We start from the raw sequence: 18,462 nt of genomic DNA on the forward strand, positions 1-18,462 counted from the left end.
AGACATTGATAGGATGCAGAAGTGGGCTAAGAAGTGGCAGATGGAGTTCAACCCAGAGAAGTGTGAGGTGGTACACTTTGGAAGGACAAACTCCAAGGCAGAGTACAAAGTAAATGGCAGGATACTTGGTAGTGTGGAGGAGCAGAGGGATCTGGGGGTACATGTGCACAGATCCCTGAAAGTTGCCTCACAGGTAGATAGAGTAGTTCAGAAAGCTTATGGAGTGTTAGCTTTCATAAGTCGAGGGATAGAGTTTAAGAGTCGTGGGATAATGATGCAGCTCTATAAAACTCTGGTTAGGCCACACTTGGAATACTGTGTCCAGTTCTAGTCGCCTCACTATAGGAAGGATGTGGAAGCATTGGAAAGGGTACAGAGGAGATTTACCAGGATGCTGTGCTGCCTGGTTTAGAGAGTATGCATCATGATCGGAGATTAAGGGAGCTAGGGCTTTACTCTCTGGAGAGAAAGAGGATGAGAGGAGACATGATAGAGGTACGCAAGATATTAAGAGGAATAGATAGAGTGGACAGCCAGCACCTCTTCCCCAGGGCACCACTGCTCAATACAAGAGGACAAGGCTTTAAGGGAAGGGGTGAGAAGTTCAGGGGGCATATAGAGGAAAGTTCTTTTACTCAGAGAGTGGTTGGCGTGTGGATTGCACTGCCTGAGTCAGTGGTGGAGGCCGATACACTAGTGAAATTTAAGAGACTACTAGACAGGTATATGGAGGAATTTAAGGTGGGGGGGTTACATGGGAGGCACGGTTTAAGGGTCGGTACAACATTGTGGGCCTGTACTGTGCTGTACTATTCTATGTTCTATTAACAAAGGCAAGCAAAATAGATTTGTTAACCAGTTGTATTTTAGAAGTGATACTATGTTGACAGAATGTGCCAGCCAATATTCACCTATCAAAGACCAAAAACAGATTCTCTAGTATACACTATTGTGCACAAACTGGTTGCTGCTTTTTCAAAGGTGACTATACTTCCTGAGGTTGTTAAAAAAATACATGGGAAAGTCTTTCTTTGGCACATACCATTTCCTTGACACATTTACAAAGCAACCTGCATATATTACTTACTACAGATGAGAAAAAGATTGTTCCAACTTTGCCTCAATGCATATGAAATAACTTCTAGTAAAGGATGAAGAATGTATCGGTCATAAATAGTGCAGAAATTACTAAGTCAAAGATATCAGCACAAAACTCATCACTCCTGCATCTTTTACAGTATTCAAAACTTGGAATGAATGGTGGCTTACGAAAAGTCTTGGAAGTATCTAGCACAAGGAAGAAGACACACTTTCAGAATGGCATTTACTTTTAAAATCTAGATTTCATAAACTATTTGGTTCCTGAAACTTGTATTCAGAGAACAAACTTGTGTTTTGTTTTAACAAAAACAGTGCAACCTTCCATAACCTGGGCTTATTGTTTGTTTGCATCCTCCTGCAAATGGCCATTTTAGGACAAACCAAACAAGGACATTTTAGTATCAATTTCATTGCTGAATTAGCTTGGGCTGGTTCATCTTTGCTCACCTGCACCTGGGAACATTACACCACCATTCATCTGCTTTCTAATAGTTGCAAGGGTCTAAGGGCATGCTCTCAGCAATTTCAGTACAGATCTAAAATTACAGTGTAAAAGGTTGGAAATTGCTGAAAGTGTCTCTTCACAGATGAAAACCAAGAGGCCAGTGTTCATTTTTATACCTACCACTCCCAAATCTATTAATTGACATCTACCATAGTATGATGAAAAGAATGAACACAAATCTTGCATAAAAAAAGATTAGGCCACTTGGCCACTCAAGTCTCTTCACCATTCAGTGATCATGGTGGATCTGCCCAAGCTGCTTCTGTCTGAGTTCCATGTAACCTTTCATTCTTTGACCCTTCAAGAAGTTATTTACCCCTCCTTTAAATACCTCCAGTGATTAAGTCTTTAGTTAAGACATTGGCACCTGTAGTAATAAGCATCCACTTTGTGTCCTCAGAACTATAATCGCACTTTGTATAGGCAGCACTAGTATCACATTTTTTTTCCAAGAAAAAGGTTGGAAATAATCAGACCAGAGAGCATTTAAGAAAAAAATGTAAGTATGTTTTCCAGCAAGGATAGGAAACAGTCAAGGCAGCTGAGTAAGGTGAAAGGACAAGTAAGGACTATACAGAGGAAATGTGCTTCACTAATTTGAGTTTGGTATTCACATCAACTTTAGAAATGCATTTGACAAGGTGGCCAGGATTTTGTCAAAATCCACATCTATCACATTGCCTTCAACCATCCTAGTGAAAATCTTAACAGGGTCCCTGCAAAACCAAACAAAAAAAAATGTTGACTTAGTCCCTATCTTTCCAACAAATATATTCTGCATCTTCCCCCCTCCCTCCAAAATGTATAACGTATAATTGAGGCAAAGTTAACAGGCTTGTAGTATCTGGCATAGTCCCACTGCTCTGAGCTCTAATATGTTAAATTGCATTTACTTTCATGCAACAAGCATCACTCGCAAGGAAGTGATGTCAGAGCATGGATTAGCACAAGGGATTCAGATATTACATCTGCTACAGAAATAGCTGAGCGATGGGCAGGACTGACAGCTCAATATTTCATGGTCTCAATGTTTCTAACACGAGAGGTGAAGGTAAGGGAGGAGTTGCACTACCAATTAGTAGAGGGGGGAACAAATAAATCACAGCAGTACTCATTCCAGGAAAAACATCTCAAAGTCACATGGGCAAACTTAGAAATAAAAGGTCATCACTTTGGTATTTAGCTATAAACACCAAACAGCCAACAAAATCAAGAGCAAGTTTGTAGGGAGCTCAGAGACAGGTATACAAATGCTGCAGTGGCTCATTGCCATGTGTCAGTTATACCAAAGATTTAGATGAAAATGTACAGGCACGGTTAGTGTATTTGGAGATGACAAAAAAAGGTAATTGAAGAATGTTATCACAAACTAGAGGGAGCATGATCAGCTGGGAAAGTGGACCAAGGAATGGCAAATTGAGTTTAACTGGGTGAATGCGGGTCATTGCAGTTTGGGAAGCCAAATCAGGGTCGGACTTTCAGTGAACAATATGGACTTGGAGGGCAGGGTATAAAATAGAGGGACCTGGGAGCACAAGTACATGGTTCCCTAAAATTAGTTCACAGTAGAGAGGGTGAAGATGGCTTTTGGCACATTGGCCTGCAATGCTCAAATATTTTAGGAATAATTTCTCCTCTGCCATAAGATTTCTGAATGGTACATAAATGCTACCTTGCTATTCCCCTTAAGTATTACATTTTAATGTAATTTTAGTAATTTGTCTTGCACTGTACTGCTGCCACAGAAATTCCATGACAGTGATAATAAACCCAATTCTGAGGAATCTGTCGGTATGTACCACATGGACAAGAATCATGGTCAGCGTGGACCATTTGGGCTAACAGGCCTGCTTTGTGCTGTATAACTGAGTCTAACAGGTGATTTTAACTTCCTGATATTAACCTGCACTGTTTCAGTGTTAATTGGCTAGATCAGGCAGTTTGTTAACTGCATCTAAAAAAGCTTTAAGCAATTTGTAGATGACCTGACTAGAAAAGGGTGCTACACTTAAACCTCTCAGGAAACAAAGCTGGATTGATGTGTCAGAGGGGGAAGAAATGAGACTAGTGACCATAATTCTATTTATACCAAGCTAGTTATGGAATGAGAGCACACACCCAACAATATCAAAAATTTAATCGGGGGGTGGTGGGTCTGTCATGTGAGGAAGCTTCCAATAGTGAGATGGGAAAAGTTTACAGCCAGTATGTTTGTTAGAAACAAAAACAAGGCTGGCAAGGGATATTAAGCTCTAAAGAAATGAAGGTTGCATTATGTGAGACATATTGGGTTCAAACATGCCACTTGAGTGCAACTGACTTAAGGTATTTGAGGAAATTAGGAGGACAGAAGTGGCTTGTAGGCAAGACAAAAAGAGAACACTAAAATTCTGCATGTTAAGAGCAGAAGGGTACCAAGAGCATCCCCTTAAGGATCAGTGTGGTGGATTATATCTGAAACTGCAGGAAATGGGTGATGTCTTAAATTAATACTTATCTGTACTTAAAGGTAAAAAACTTGGAAGAAATGAGATTAGGTAAGGACGTACTGACATCCTGAAGCATATCACTATTAAAGATGATTTAATAGTTTTGAAACAGCAATGGATAAATTTTCAGGGCCTGATAATCTCTCCATGGACATTGTGAAGTAAAAGGTGACTATTATGCCCTTAGCAAAGATTTTACCATCTTTGTTAGCATAGGAAGACTAGAATAGCTCAGAATCAGATTTAATATCACCGGCATACATCTTGATTTTTATTTGCAGCAGCATATAATACATAATAACGAAAACTGAATAAATATATTAAATAGTTAAATAACTAGCGCAAAAAAAGTGGCAAAGTAGTGTTCATGGGTTCAATGAACATTCAAGAATCTGATGGTAGAGGGGAAGCAGCTGTTCCTGAATTGTTGAATGTGCAATTTCAGGCTCCTGTACCTCCTCAAGGATAGTAGCTAATGCTGTTCCTTCATTTAAGGACAACAGACCCAGGGAACTACAGACCAGCAAATCTTATATCAGTGCTGGGAATTTACTGGGAGGAACTCCAACAAGATTTGCATTTGGAATACCAAGGACTGATTAGGGATGGTCCACATGGCTTGATACCTGGAAAATCACAAAACAGACTCACCTCTGGGGGCCATGTCTACATCTATTTACCTCAAAAGCAGCCAATATTAAGATCCCACATATTCTCACTCCCTCCAACCATCACCCCCATGCTACAAAGTAATGAAATAATCTGTATGGATGGCATACAAAGCAGTTTTTCCACTGTACCTAGGTATGACAATAAGCTAATGACTTATTCTTGTGCACTGTCGTTAGAAAACTTATGGGGAGAAAAGGTTCTCACTATCCGCCCTATATATGCTGTAGTTCCCCTTCAGCCTCCTCCACTCCATGGAAAACAAACCCAAGCTACAGTCTTTCCTCAGTGAAATATTCTATCCGAGCCAAATTCTGGTAAACTTCATCTTCACTAGTCTTTTCAGGCCTACCAATGTTTTATCAAGTTACAATTCTTATCTTCAGTGCACCTGTTAATAAAGGCCAGCATCCCATAAGCCTTCACCATCTTATCTTATGACATCTTGGTCAATGTCTCCCATCCACTACATAATGTACTGGTTGGACACAGGAGTACATTCAGCCAGTGAATCATTCCACTGAGGTGCAGCACTGAGCGTCATTGGAAGTCATTCCTGCCTGTGGCCATCAAACTTTACAACTCCTCCCTTGGAGGGCCAGACACCCTGAGCCAATAGGCTAGTACTGGACTTATTTCATAATTTACTGGCATATTTACATATTACTGTATAACTATTTATGGTTCTATTACTATTTATTATTTATGGAGCAACTGTAATGAAAACCAATTTCCCCCGGGATCAATAAAGTATGACTACGACTATCTTGCTGTGTTTACATATTTAGGGAACTGTGAACGTGTGCATCAATGCAGGTCTGTTCCTCAATACTCCAGGACCCTACCATTAATGGTGCATAACCCATTCTTAATCAAACTGCAAGAATACGTTACCTATTAATGTTGCAAATATTTACACAAGAGGTGTTGATTCACAAGGATATTCTACATAATCTGCTTAAAAGTAATTTTTCCAGTATTGCAACTTTCAGGATGAAGTCATCAACACCAACAATTCCGCCCCATACAAGTTGCAGCAGCAGCTGCTCATATTAAAGTGTAGCCATAGTATTGACAGAGGCTAGAATTCCACTGTCTTTTAACTATACATTTGTTGACAATTATTTAATGCTTTCCTTAATGACACAACTTGAATCTGAGTGAATATGCATGAATTTTGCCTGACAAAGATCCTATAACAAGCAGACAGAGGCCTACTATCCCAGCAATTGTAATTTAAAAACCTGGATCACATAAACCTCACCTCGGCTGATGCGTTGCTTTTCTCCTGACAGAATTCCAGGTGTGTCAATGATGCTAATGCTTTCAAGCACAGGATTCGGTAACTGGGCACACATAAATCTAGAAAACAAGTTCTTATTAGCAACGAATTTCAAGCAAATAATTCAAATTTATGTACACAGAAATATAATTGTTATTGGAATACATCAGTTTAGACCTGGAATAAGTAACCAGGCTAGGACTACAATTTCTGAACACTATACATCTAAACAGGTTCCTCCAATCTTTAAAAAAAATTAAAGAACTGGAAAAATCTTACTTCCTAATTCTGTGTTTTATAGAAGTTTATAATTGCTGATTTGCCAAATTCACTTAGTAGTCCCCTTTTACGTATACCTGCTCATTATTGCAAAAATCTAATCAGCTAATCACATGGCAGCAACTCAATGCACAAAATCATGCATTCATGGTCAAGATGTTCAGTTGTTGCTCAGAACAAACGTCCAAATGGGGAAGAAATGTGATCTTTGATGGAATAATTGTTGGTGCCAGACAAGGTGGTTTCAGTATCTCAGTCACTACTCATCTCTTGGGTTTTTTCTGCACAACCTCTAAAGTTTAGGTGAGTTGCACAGAAAACATCTAGCAAGCAGTAGTCAGCGAAAATGCTTTTAAGAGGTCGGGAGAAAGGCCAGACTGATTCAAATGGACAGGAAGTCGACAGTAACTCAAATAACCATATGATACAACAGTGGTGTGCAGAAGATCATCTTGAATGCACAAAATATCGAACCTTAAAGTATGGACTACAGTAGAAGACCAAACCAAATTATCCTCCTGTGTGTAATAAACTGGCCACTGAGTGTAGATGGAAGCCTAGAATTATAACGTTTATTGCAGGGACAATTTGATTCAGAAACTATTCTAAATTTCAGGATTTAAGATGTACTGCACAAGTTATTTGTCCAAATCAAAGAAAATTATCAAAGTACATATGTCATTATATACTGTCGAGTTTTTCTTACTAGCATTTACAGGAAGAAAATACAATTTATGAAAATTATAAAGACTGACAATGTACAAAAGAAAAACATTCTGCAAGTTTAAAAATAATTCTGATACCACAAGTTGTAGAGTCCTTGAAAAAGTCTGTAGGTTGAGGAATCAGTTCCAAATTGAGGAGAGAGGGAGATCTGGAAACCAACCATCCCATTTCTAGTTGCTCAGCAATATGAACATAGAGTGCCAGATACGATATGAAACAACTAGCATCATTACTATGATAGGGAGGCTGAAACATTGAGGACAGAATGAAACGAAATCATATTAGGCCAATTTGTGCATCTTTTTAGACTGCTGTAAAGAAAAACAATCAACTAGCACAACTCATTGCTCACTGCCTATGCAAAGGTGGGTAGTGTGTTACTTCTAGCACTGTGTTGTTGCTTTAGGTTTCTAGCACTTATGAATTTCTTGCATTTGCAGTGTATTGATCTGCATTGTTGTAAAATGTACCCTGAGGGGGAAGTCCCTCTTCAAAACGATATCAGGAATCACTTGACAAGTAATTGCCTCAACTCCTACTGGAATTAAGCTAATCTACAAGACAAACTTAACTACATCACCAATCCAAAACCAAGGTCATCTTCAGCCAGTACTGTAGTAAACAGATGGTTGTGCACGTGCAGGCTTGGAAGCAGAGATCCAACTCAACATTGACTCAAGCATGAAAACATTCAGAATCCATTAGACATTTACCAAACAAGATCTTCAAGAAACAAAAAAAATGCAGCTATGAAGAGAGTATTAAAAACATTTTCCAGGTTGCAGGATTTTTCCACAATATAGGGAAGACATTGAAATGCTAATAACTATAGCTTTCAGCTATTAAAACAATTAAAAGTGAACCTAAATTTGGCACAATGTTCTTGGACTGTAGGACAGTAAAGAATCCTGCCTTCCCGTTTGATTTAGAAGCAGACTACAAAATTAGATGCCTCAAAACCCAGGAGAAGTACCACCAATGCAGTCCTTGCAGAGTTCTCCAAATCCACAAGCAGTATTCCTAGTAGTACAATATTCCTATCCTTGAAGATAGTATTAGTCCCAATGGGCAAGCAACTTTGCTCCTTTGTCCAATATCAAATTGCTGAAATTACTATGAGTCTGAGGTCTGCCACATTGAGTTTCATTTAAATTTAGTGAAAAGTGGACAAGAATTAAATTTTATCCAACTGAATTTCTTGATTGGCAAATAAAATATGCTGAAATTCTAGGATGAAATTGCAGGAAATATAGCTGGGAGAAAATTATAATTTTAGGTCAGAGCCTAACTTCATTACAATTGAGCTCCTGTCTTCATTCTAACCCAATGTAGTTAAGTTTTCCGATGGTACAAGGTGAAGTGAGATAAAGAAGAATGCAAAAATTCTGTAGATATACAATAACCATCCATGTTTTTTCTGCATTTTGGATGTGGACTTTGGACTATAGACTATTTTTTAGTCCTATAGATTTTATATTTGTGTTCTTTTGCCCCATCTTCTTTTGGGATGGAAGAGAGATTGGGGAGGGGTTGATCTGCCTGAGCCATTTTGTTCATTTTTTGTGTAACCAGATGACCGTTGAATACCTTCTTTTATTATTAATGTGCACTTATACATTCACCTTGCCAATGCTAAAATATCTGCCTGTACCTTTGAGAGAATGTTGATATCATTTCACATGGGTGAAGTAGAATGAAAAGTTGCCATGTTCTAGAAAGGATGACGTTCAAATGTTTTTCCCAGGTTTGACGAGGAATGATTTTCGCGAGTAAATTGATCAGCACTGGATAGCCTGATTGCAAAGCTCCTTAATTGGCCTACCAGGTTAGTCTTTTTAGTAATTCAACTACAAGGAAATATATTGTAAAAGTTTATTTGTCTTTATTGTTTCATAACCAAATGTGAATGTGTTAATCTCCATTCACATAGCAGGAGCGAGAACTCATTTCAAGGTCTAGCCTATGTACTTGTAAGTTAAGCACATGCATGCCAAATGTGAGTATACCTCTTAGTTGAGATGAGATGTATTTATTCATATTTTCAATGTTATGGGTAAGATACAGGATTGGTGGGATTCTAATGTTTGTATTTTTTAAAGATTTGCCACTACCATATTGGTTTTGTACATGTTTTAATTATTTTCATACTGCATACGTAACAAGGGTGGGGGCTGAAGTTAAACTGAGATTGTAATAGCAGGAACTGTTTTCTTTAACTTATTTTGTTGTTTCTATTTTGATACCCTCTTTCTACAATAAAACATCTAAAACAGATAAAGGAATTTAAGAACCAGAAAAGTAATTGTTGTCCTGCATGTGCATTTTTTCCCCAGGCTACAAAATTTGTGCTGGGGGTGGATTTGGGAGTCAATGTACCTGTTCTGTATTTGTTTGTTTTTTTGGTGCAGATAGGGGATTTCAGGGTCAATGTGCCTGATCCATTTTGCTCAGGTTTTATGCAGAGTGATATTTGGAGGTTGATGTACCTGATTCATTCTGCTCTGAGCTCCTAAGAGTTTTAAGGAAACTAGTCCGGATTCCTGTTACTTAAATTCTAATTTACTTATTAAATTACCCCAAAAGTCAAGCACAAGGATTCAGAAGGGCCAACAAGGTAATTATAGAAGAGGCAGCTTCCTTTCAATGGACAGCCAGAATTAGATGGGTTAAGCAATTTTGGAGCACAAGGGAATCAGATAATGTGGGGGAATGAGATGAGAAAGGCTTTAACATGAGAATGAATCAGATATACTGTACAACTTACATTCATGCCCATTTTTAATATTCTCCTTAAACAAATCCACATTCTTTTAAGTGAAGAGATTTAAGTTTCTGTAAATTAATTCTCTGGCATATCCACAAAGACTAAGAAAACGTAGCATACATAAAAGTAAACATTGCAAATAATTTCTAATTTTAATGCATATTTAATCTATCAGTACAAAACCAATCAGCTTTTGATATCATGACCGCATTATATTTAAGGGGGGTCAATAAGCAAAATTCTATGCAAAATCTTCCCTAGAGTATGCTTTGCAGGCCTCAAGATAAAATCATGAAAAGATAGAAGCTTGCAGTTTCAGAGACCTAGCATTCTTGTTACTTAGCAAGCATACATTGCATTAATGTTGAAGTAAAGCATATACAGTCATTTCCATGCAACTTCAATAAATTCATGTACATTATATGCTGATACAACCTAATTAGCAAGAAACATTAAATCATGTACAGCCTACTTGACATTATGCTGTACATTAGTTTAAAAGCAACTTGAAGTCAAATGCAAGGATCAAAAAGTAATAGTTCAGCGTATCAAGACAGCCAATTACAGAAATACTGTACGTGTGTAACACTGGTAAACAGTAAAGTTAAAGTTTTTTCGAAAATGGGAATTTACTGCTATTGAAATTTGGTTTTCTTGAATCTAAAAGCATCTCTTTGGGATGTAAACTGAGGATAAACTTGTTTTATCAATGGAGGTTTTCAAGGTCAGCAATGAGTAACATTTATAGGAAGTATCAATGTGTCCAACCATGACACATCTGCTAGAATCATCTCCAAATCAGACCTTGAACTACAGGAAGAGTTGAAAGACATCCAACAAATTGAGGGGGGAGTTTCTGGCAAAGGATTTCCGGAGAGCAGGGGCTGCTGACAAACACAAGTGTACTACTGGTCAGAGAAAATGAAGGAAAACAGCTCATGTCAATAAGTTCAATGCAATAGCTTCCTAGGGTGGACAATTAGATTCCAATATTCTACCTTTGGGAGAATAGTTAGGTGTGGTGGTAGTTTTGGAATGGGCAGAGGAATAAATGTAGAAGCAAATGGGAAAATTGTTAGGGGGTAAGCATTTCAAAATTTGGACAAAGCCTGGCAGTGAGCCGAGACATTTGAAGAGACGGTAAACCAAAATCATCAAGCTAACAATAGAGATCTCTAGACCAATAGCTACAGTCCAAAAATATTCCAAATCTAAACTTCTATACCCTTCAGGTAGACTAGACCAATCAGGATAAAAGGTCTCAAGCCAAAACATCAACTGTCCATTTCCCTTCGCAGATGCTGGCTGATGTGCTCATTTCCATCAATATCCTGTTTGTTGCTCCATATTCCAGCATCTGTCTTGTCTCAATTTCTATAAGCAATTCAAAAATACTTATGAATCTAAATACGCTAAACCAAGTTGAGAAAGGAAATGCCATCACCCCACACCAATCACACTTCAAATGCCAGAAGAACTTCCAGAAACATGCAAAATTACCTTTAGTTTCTAATGTACTGCAATGTAATTTGAATTTCCTAAGTAGATGTAACTTAATTCATTCCACAGTACTACCAAGAGTGGAATACAGTTTTTCTTTAAAACTTCAAGCAAGCTTCAACTATAGTGTCTAAGAACGTGGAAACCTGCCTCAATGATTACAGTCCAGTAGCATTTACATTCACTGATGAAGCATTTTGAGAGGCTTGTGATGGAACACTCTAATTTGCCTACCATAACAGGTCCACAGCAGATGCCACTTCATTGGCTTTTCACTTGACCCTGCAACATTTGGACAGCACAGATGCATACAACAGGATGCTCTTCATTGACTAAAGCTCAGCATCATCATATCCTCAAACTGATGAATAAGCTTCCAGACCTTGACCTCAAATAGTCTTTGTGCAATTGGATCCTCTATTTCCTCAATTACAGACCACAGTCAGTTTGTACTGACAAAAACATCTCCTCCACAAACTCCATCAACATAGATGCACCTCAAGGCTATGTGCTTAGACCCTACTCTATTCGCTTTACACTTAAGACTTAGGCCAAGCTCTAATGCCATACTTAAGTTTGCTGATGACACCACTGTTGTTCACTGAATCAAATGTGGTGATTAATCACCATAAAGAGGGAGGAGATTGAAAATCGCCAAGTTATACAGCAAAAACATCGCACTCAATGACACCACAATCAAGTAGCTTATTGATTACAGGAGAAGAAAATGAGGTCCATGAGCCAGCCCTCATCAGGAAATCATAGGTAGAGAGGGTTAGCAAGTTCAAATTCCTTACTGTTATCATTTCAGATCTGTCCTGGATCCAGCACTCAAGTGCTATTATGAAGAAAGCACAACAGCACCTCTATGACAGCTAAAATTTTAACAAACTTCTAGACATATGAAGGAGAGTATATTGACAGGATGCATCACTGCTTCATATGGAAACACCAATGCCCTTGAATGGAAAAGCCTACAAATAGTAATGGATACAGCCCAGTCCATTACAGGTAAAACCTTCACCACCATTGAGCACATCGACATGGAGTGCTGTTGCAGGAAGCCAGCATCCATCAAGGAATCCACCACCCAGGCCATGCCCTCCTCTCACTGCTACCAACAAGAAGGTTGTGCAGGAGTCTCAGGTCCCACACCACCAGGTTCACTTGCCCTATCATTGAATTGTTCCCACAACCTATGGATTCACTTCAAAGGACTCTTCATCTCATTTTCTTAATATTTATATTTATTATTTTTCTTTTGTACTTGCAGTTTGTTATGTGCAGTCTTTCATTGTGTTTCTTAGATTTACTGTGAATGCCCACAAGAAAATTAATCTCAGGGTTTTATATGGTGACATCGACTTTAATTTAGATTTACAAGGGGTGATTGATAGGTTCATGGCCGAAGGTAGGAGTCAATTTTAGAAAACCTAGCACATTTATTTTTCATAGTCCCTTCCTACATTTACACACTTAGTCCAACGGTCATGGAGCATATGGATCTTGGACCTCCACAAAGTGCCCACAGCAGGGGTGATTGATAACTTCGTAGCCTACAGTAGGAGATGAGTTATTAACTTCAAACTTTCTGCATAATCACTCAAAGAGTTGACCTGCATGTGTATGCAACGAGAGCTATATAACTCATCTCCTTCTACTTGAGGCCACAAACTTATCAGTCACCCCTGCTGTGGGCAGCTTGTTGAAAAATAAATGTGCTAGGTTTTCTAAAATTGACTCCTTCTACCTTAGGCCACAAACTTACCAATCACCCCTCGTACTTTGCTCTTTGAAAAGGCGAAAGGAAAATAAAAAGTCTTTTCAGGAAATGCTGCAGTCATCCAAAAATATCTTAAAATGGCTAGCACAAATATCAATATTCATCATTACTTCAACTCAACCCAACAAATAACCAAATTACATACCTTTACTGCATTTCTATTCTTTACAGTTCTCCAATTTCATACTGTTACTCAAACATTTAAACAGTCCACTTAAATTTTTAATGTCCTACCAGAACCATCTATAATGCATTAACACAGCTGTATGGAGGTTATAGTTGGACAAATTTTACCCTGAGATTCTCTGAGACTAAGCTAATAAAATTTGTTTGATATTTAATATTTATAATATAGGAATTATAAATTCAGGTTAAGGATTGAAAATTTCAGGGGAAGTCAAATGAACGACCATCTTATAGAAACAGACAAGGTTTCTGTTAAATCCAATCTTAAAGAGCTGAAACTAATTCCATATTATTAATATATTTTAAACAAGTTGACAGCTTAGTTATAGAAAGAGAAATAATGCCAAATATTCAAATTCTAAATATTGGAAGTAAAATCTAATTTAAAATACCAATATTAACAGTGAATCTGCTCAAGGAATATTGATTGGTATCCTTTAAATTCGAAACCAATTCGGACTTGGATATCCAATCTGTGGATTACCAGCTGCAGAATGCCTAACCGTACATATTTTAATGTTTTTAAAAATTTGAGATACAGCATGGAATAGGCCCATCTGGCCCTTCGAGCTGTGCCAGCCAGAACTCCTGATTTAACCCAAACCTAACCATGAGACAACTTGCAATGACCATTAACCTACCCCAACTAGTACATCGTTGGACTGTGGGAGGAAACCCACACAGTCACATGTGGAATGTACAACCTCCTTACAGACAGTGTAGGATTGGAAATGGAACATTTATTAAGTACTGGGTGAATATTATTCATTCTGTACTTACCAGTGAACCCAAGTACCAAAGAGCCAAGTAGTTAGCTTTTAAATGTTTTCCTTTTGGCTTGCCATACACATTGTATACCAACTTCAACATGTCTAAGACTAACAAACCTGTTCAAAAATGCATTGCCAAAAGCATTAAGTTTCCGGAATGGTTTTTTTGGATCCACCACTAAAGCATTTCCTGGAATCACACCTTCCACATCCCCATTCATTACAGCAATGAAACAGTCAGTTGTTGGTTCAGGCCCAATTCTCATTCCAGGAAAGTCTTGTTCCAGAAGGTATCTGAATCAGAATCAGAAAATTGAGAATTTGCAGAATACAATACAGACATTTGATTGACATTAGCACCAATTGCTTGATTTTCATTAACCATGATCCCTATAGTTTTGTTGAAAGAAGAATTCACTTTAAAAGGCTACAAAAGCAGCGGTAAGGCATACAATGCCCAGAGTTATTTGCCACACTGATTTGCTGATCTGTACTTCAAACCAATTTACTTTGCTTGTACAAGTTGAGCACCCCTTATCCAAAATCTGTAAACTCCGAAATGGGACTTTTTTGGAGCATTGACATGACATCACAAATGGAAAAATTCCAGGCAATGTGTAGGTTTCTGTGCACCACAGACGGTTTTGAAAGTGACCTCACATGCATGATGAGCAGCAGTTAATGAAAAATAGAAAAACACTGCATAAAGCAAAAAATTAAGCTCTTGATCACATATCAGCGTTGGAGTGAACATTGTGGCTTAACAGTAATGAAACAAGCAAAAACCTACCACAACAAACTGAAAATTGAAGACAATTGTGAATATTTAGCAGGCTGGCTGCAAAAATTTAAGGGCACAGCATTTCTTTAAAAAATAAAAGTGTCTACTGATCACAAAAATCTAGCACCAGAACAAGTCAACGATGCTGTTGTTATACCTTACATAAAACTTGTAGAATACAAAGTGTACTGTAACCTATTAATAAAAATACAGCACCATAGAATAAAAGTCTGCCATTGTTCAACAGCTGATTCAGATATTCTTCCAATGCTGTGTTGCTTTTGTTACCCAATATGCATTATATTAATCGTATGTAAGAATATATTTTACTGTGAGCTATGTGATGAACAAGTGCAACAAGTGCAAGACAAAGACTGCTTACCAGCAGCACGTGAATTCAGTGTCAGAAATGATGGCAATCCCAAGATATCATTATATATTCCAGAATGATGCAGCTCTATATAAACTCTGGTTAGGCCACACTTGGAGTACTGTGTCCAGTTTTGGACACCTCACTATAGGAAGGATGTGGAAGCATTGGAAAGGGTACAGAGGAGATTTACCAGGATGCTGCCTGGTTTAGAGAGTATGCATTATGATCAAAGATTAAGGGAGCTAGGGCTTTACTCTTTGGAGAGAAGGAGGATGAGAGGAGACATGATAGAGGTGTACAAGATAATAAGAGGAATAGATAGAGTGGACAGCCAGCACCACTTCCCCAGGGAACCACTGCTCAATACAAGAGGACATGGCTTTAAGGTAAGGGGTGGGAAGTTCAAGGGGGATATTAGAGGAAGGTTTTTTTACTCAGAGTGGTTGGTGCGTGGAATGCACTGCCTGAGTCAGTGGTGGAGGCAGATACACTAGTGAAATTTAAGAGACTACTAGACAGGTATATGGAGGAATTTAAGGTGGGGGGGGTATATGGGAGGCAGGGTTTAAGGGTCGGCACAACATTGTGGGCCGAAGGGCCTGTACTGTGCTGTACTGTTCGATGTTCTATGTTCTAATACAAGATAATCTAAAATCCCAAATACTTCCAGCCTCAATCATTTCGGATAAGGGGTACTCAACCTGTATTGGCATAGTAGCGAAACTGGATTGTTCAATTTTCGACATTGTGTCTTTTGAAGCATGAGAAAACATATTATATTTTTATGTTGGACGAACTCAGCCGGGCAGCAACTATGGAAAAGAAACTGCCTGGCCTCCCGAGTTCCTCCAGCATTTTGTGTGTTACTTTGGATTTACAGCGTCTACAGATTTTCTCATGGTTGTGGACATGCTCTTTGTTGCTACGTTGAAAGTGTGATTACCAAATCCTAAATTAATAACAAACCCTAACCCTGGAGTCTTCAATATGTAACAAAGCAATCCTTGGACCTAAGAAAATACAAGCCAAGTTTGGCAAATGGCCCTACAAGAGCCTAACCCCTGCCCTTTCCTTCAAGGATTTTGTGGATCAATAGTCTATTGTGTGGTAAAAATCTTTTGTAGCCAAGGCAGGAACTAAAGGCTGAAGAGCCCGAATTGCTGCTCATCTAGGACAATAGGATCAAAGCCTATAAACTCAGCACAGAGTAGTTCTAATGAGGTTAACTTGATGCAAGCCTCAAAGTAAATGACAAGGTGAGCATCAGGTTCATTGAAAAAGTCAATCAATTTTAGTTCCAGAGAATTGCAAAATGTCAAGTACATAAATATGCAACAGGTGGTAAGTTTCTGAAAAGGACTGACAGTTCAGGTGGTGAAGCAGAAATAAGGGTCATCACTAACTGAGACCACAAAAATACAAGAGCGGGCAAATCATAACGAAACTATTCAAGAGAATAAATGGGCCATAGTTTGTCCACTGTACGCAACTATAGTCACCAAATCTCAAGAACATGCAAATCTCCAGAGTTGGATGAAATTCAATGCTGAGAAAAGGAAGGTGATACTTTTTTTTTTAAAAAAAACACAAAAGGTGACAGCCTACACTAGACGATGCAATTCTACAGGGGGAAACAGAAACCCAGATGTACCTTGGAATATTTAAATACAGCAAATAGAAGCCTAAATTAAAAGTGAATCAAAGCCATACGACACATCTTCAAAGTGATCAGCAAAAGATCCCACATAACGGTTTGGAAGTGAAGACTTTTGTGAGAATGTAAAGGAATGGGATCAGCTGTATTTTCCTGTAAAGAGCTACCAGATTATCCATTGTTGTTATTTACTCTGCACATTTCCACGATTCTTTCCCCGGGAGTCTTACACAGATTTTGCGAGACCTCAATCTGCAATAAAACTGGACCTATTAAATTTACCTAGAACAAGACACCCGATTCAAGGTGAACACTTACGTAAGCCCCAACCGTGGTAAATAGGTAAAAGCACATTGAATACTCAGACGACAAAGATTTAAAGTCATTGAGAGGACTGAAGGGTAGCAAAATATTACCAACCAAAACCTGCAAATCACAGTCTGAAAAGATGGAGGCAGAAACCTAATCCTCACCACGTTAAAAATTATCTGCAGTACCTAAATTACTAATCTAGGATGATCATGCTAGAAAATAAATCGCTGGCAAGTATAATCTCCCGTGCCGCGAATTCGTCTTCTTTTCATACCCACGCATTCGCAGCCAAATAGAGCGCCCTACTAAATTCAACGCCGAACACCCTGTCCCCCAGCTCTCCTGTCTCCCGGGGTTACCTGATGAAGGTGGTCTTGCCGGTTGAATACTGACCGACCAGCAACAGCATGGGCTTGTTATCAAAATCTGCATCCTCTAGCGAGGGCGAGTGGAATTCATGGAAGCGGTAGTGCTGCTCCAAGGGAAGCAGTTTGGTTTTGTAGAGTTTCTTCAGGCCGTCTGTCACCGTCTGAAATAACTCGGGATCCTTCTTACCTCGCTCGTTTCTCCCCAGCCAACTGAACATGGCGATTGACACTTAAGAGAAAATAGATCTCTTCACAGCTTATAAATTTACTTGCCTCGACTTAAAATTCTCTAGGGAAAAATTGCAAACGAAAATGCTGCACAGTTTTATTTTAAAGGGACAATTCCTTATGGCAGCAAAGCCTGCCTAGTAGACACCGCTGCCTCCCGGCTCCAGTTAAAGAGCCAAGTCGAGCAATGGTCCCGCCCACAGCGCGCCGCCCCTTCCGATGACGCAATCACTCGCCCTTCTGCGCCGCGCGTGTTGGGGTGCGTCGTTGGGCCGTTAATGGGCGAATGGCAGTCAACGGGCAGAACTGTCAACAACCATCGACCCGACTCAGTCAAACCATTAACGGCCGTATGCGCCAACTACTAGCGATCAATTCGACTCAATCGACTGAACCAACTGTGGATGGTCAAATTGGATTATCAGCTCAGTCATCCGTGACAACTGTTGGTAACCGGCGTTAGAGAATTAACGCAACCCTGCCAATGGAGCTAACCAGTTACCAGCAACCCTGTCCAGGGAACCACTGGACCCACTTGTCAATGCCATAGTAGTTAACCAAGCAACCTGATTCTGTCTTTTAATGAAAACCAGTTAACTAACTGAGCAAACATAATGGCTAAATTAATTACACAAACACGAGGAAATCTGTAGATGTTGGAATTTCAAGCAACACACACAAAAGTTGCTGGT

General features: G+C 38.9%; 1 protein-coding gene across 2 annotated transcripts in view; it reads right to left on the bottom strand.

The window, feature by feature from the left end:
• LOC134342463 (EH domain-containing protein 3) overlaps positions 1 to 18,123 on the bottom strand; it is a 73,809-nt gene extending 55,686 nt beyond the window's left edge. Inside the window, exons 1-3 of one of the 2 annotated variants that reach the window (XM_063040636.1) lie at positions 17,816 to 18,123; positions 14,172 to 14,348; positions 6,029 to 6,126 (exon numbers count right to left, since the gene is read on the bottom strand). In XM_063040636.1, the coding sequence (XP_062896706.1) occupies positions 6,029 to 6,126; positions 14,172 to 14,320 (247 nt within the window). In that variant the 5' untranslated portion in view covers positions 14,321 to 14,348; positions 17,816 to 18,123. Of the gene's footprint in view, positions 1 to 6,028; positions 6,127 to 14,171; positions 14,349 to 17,533 lie in introns of both variants that reach the window. The other variant, XM_063040635.1, reaches the window with a different exon arrangement.
• Between the last annotated feature and the right edge of the window lie 339 nt (positions 18,124 to 18,462).

This window comes from Mobula hypostoma, chromosome 2 (genome assembly GCF_963921235.1).
Source record: "Mobula hypostoma chromosome 2, sMobHyp1.1, whole genome shotgun sequence".
Lineage (NCBI taxonomy): Eukaryota > Metazoa > Chordata > Chondrichthyes > Myliobatiformes > Myliobatidae > Mobula > Mobula hypostoma.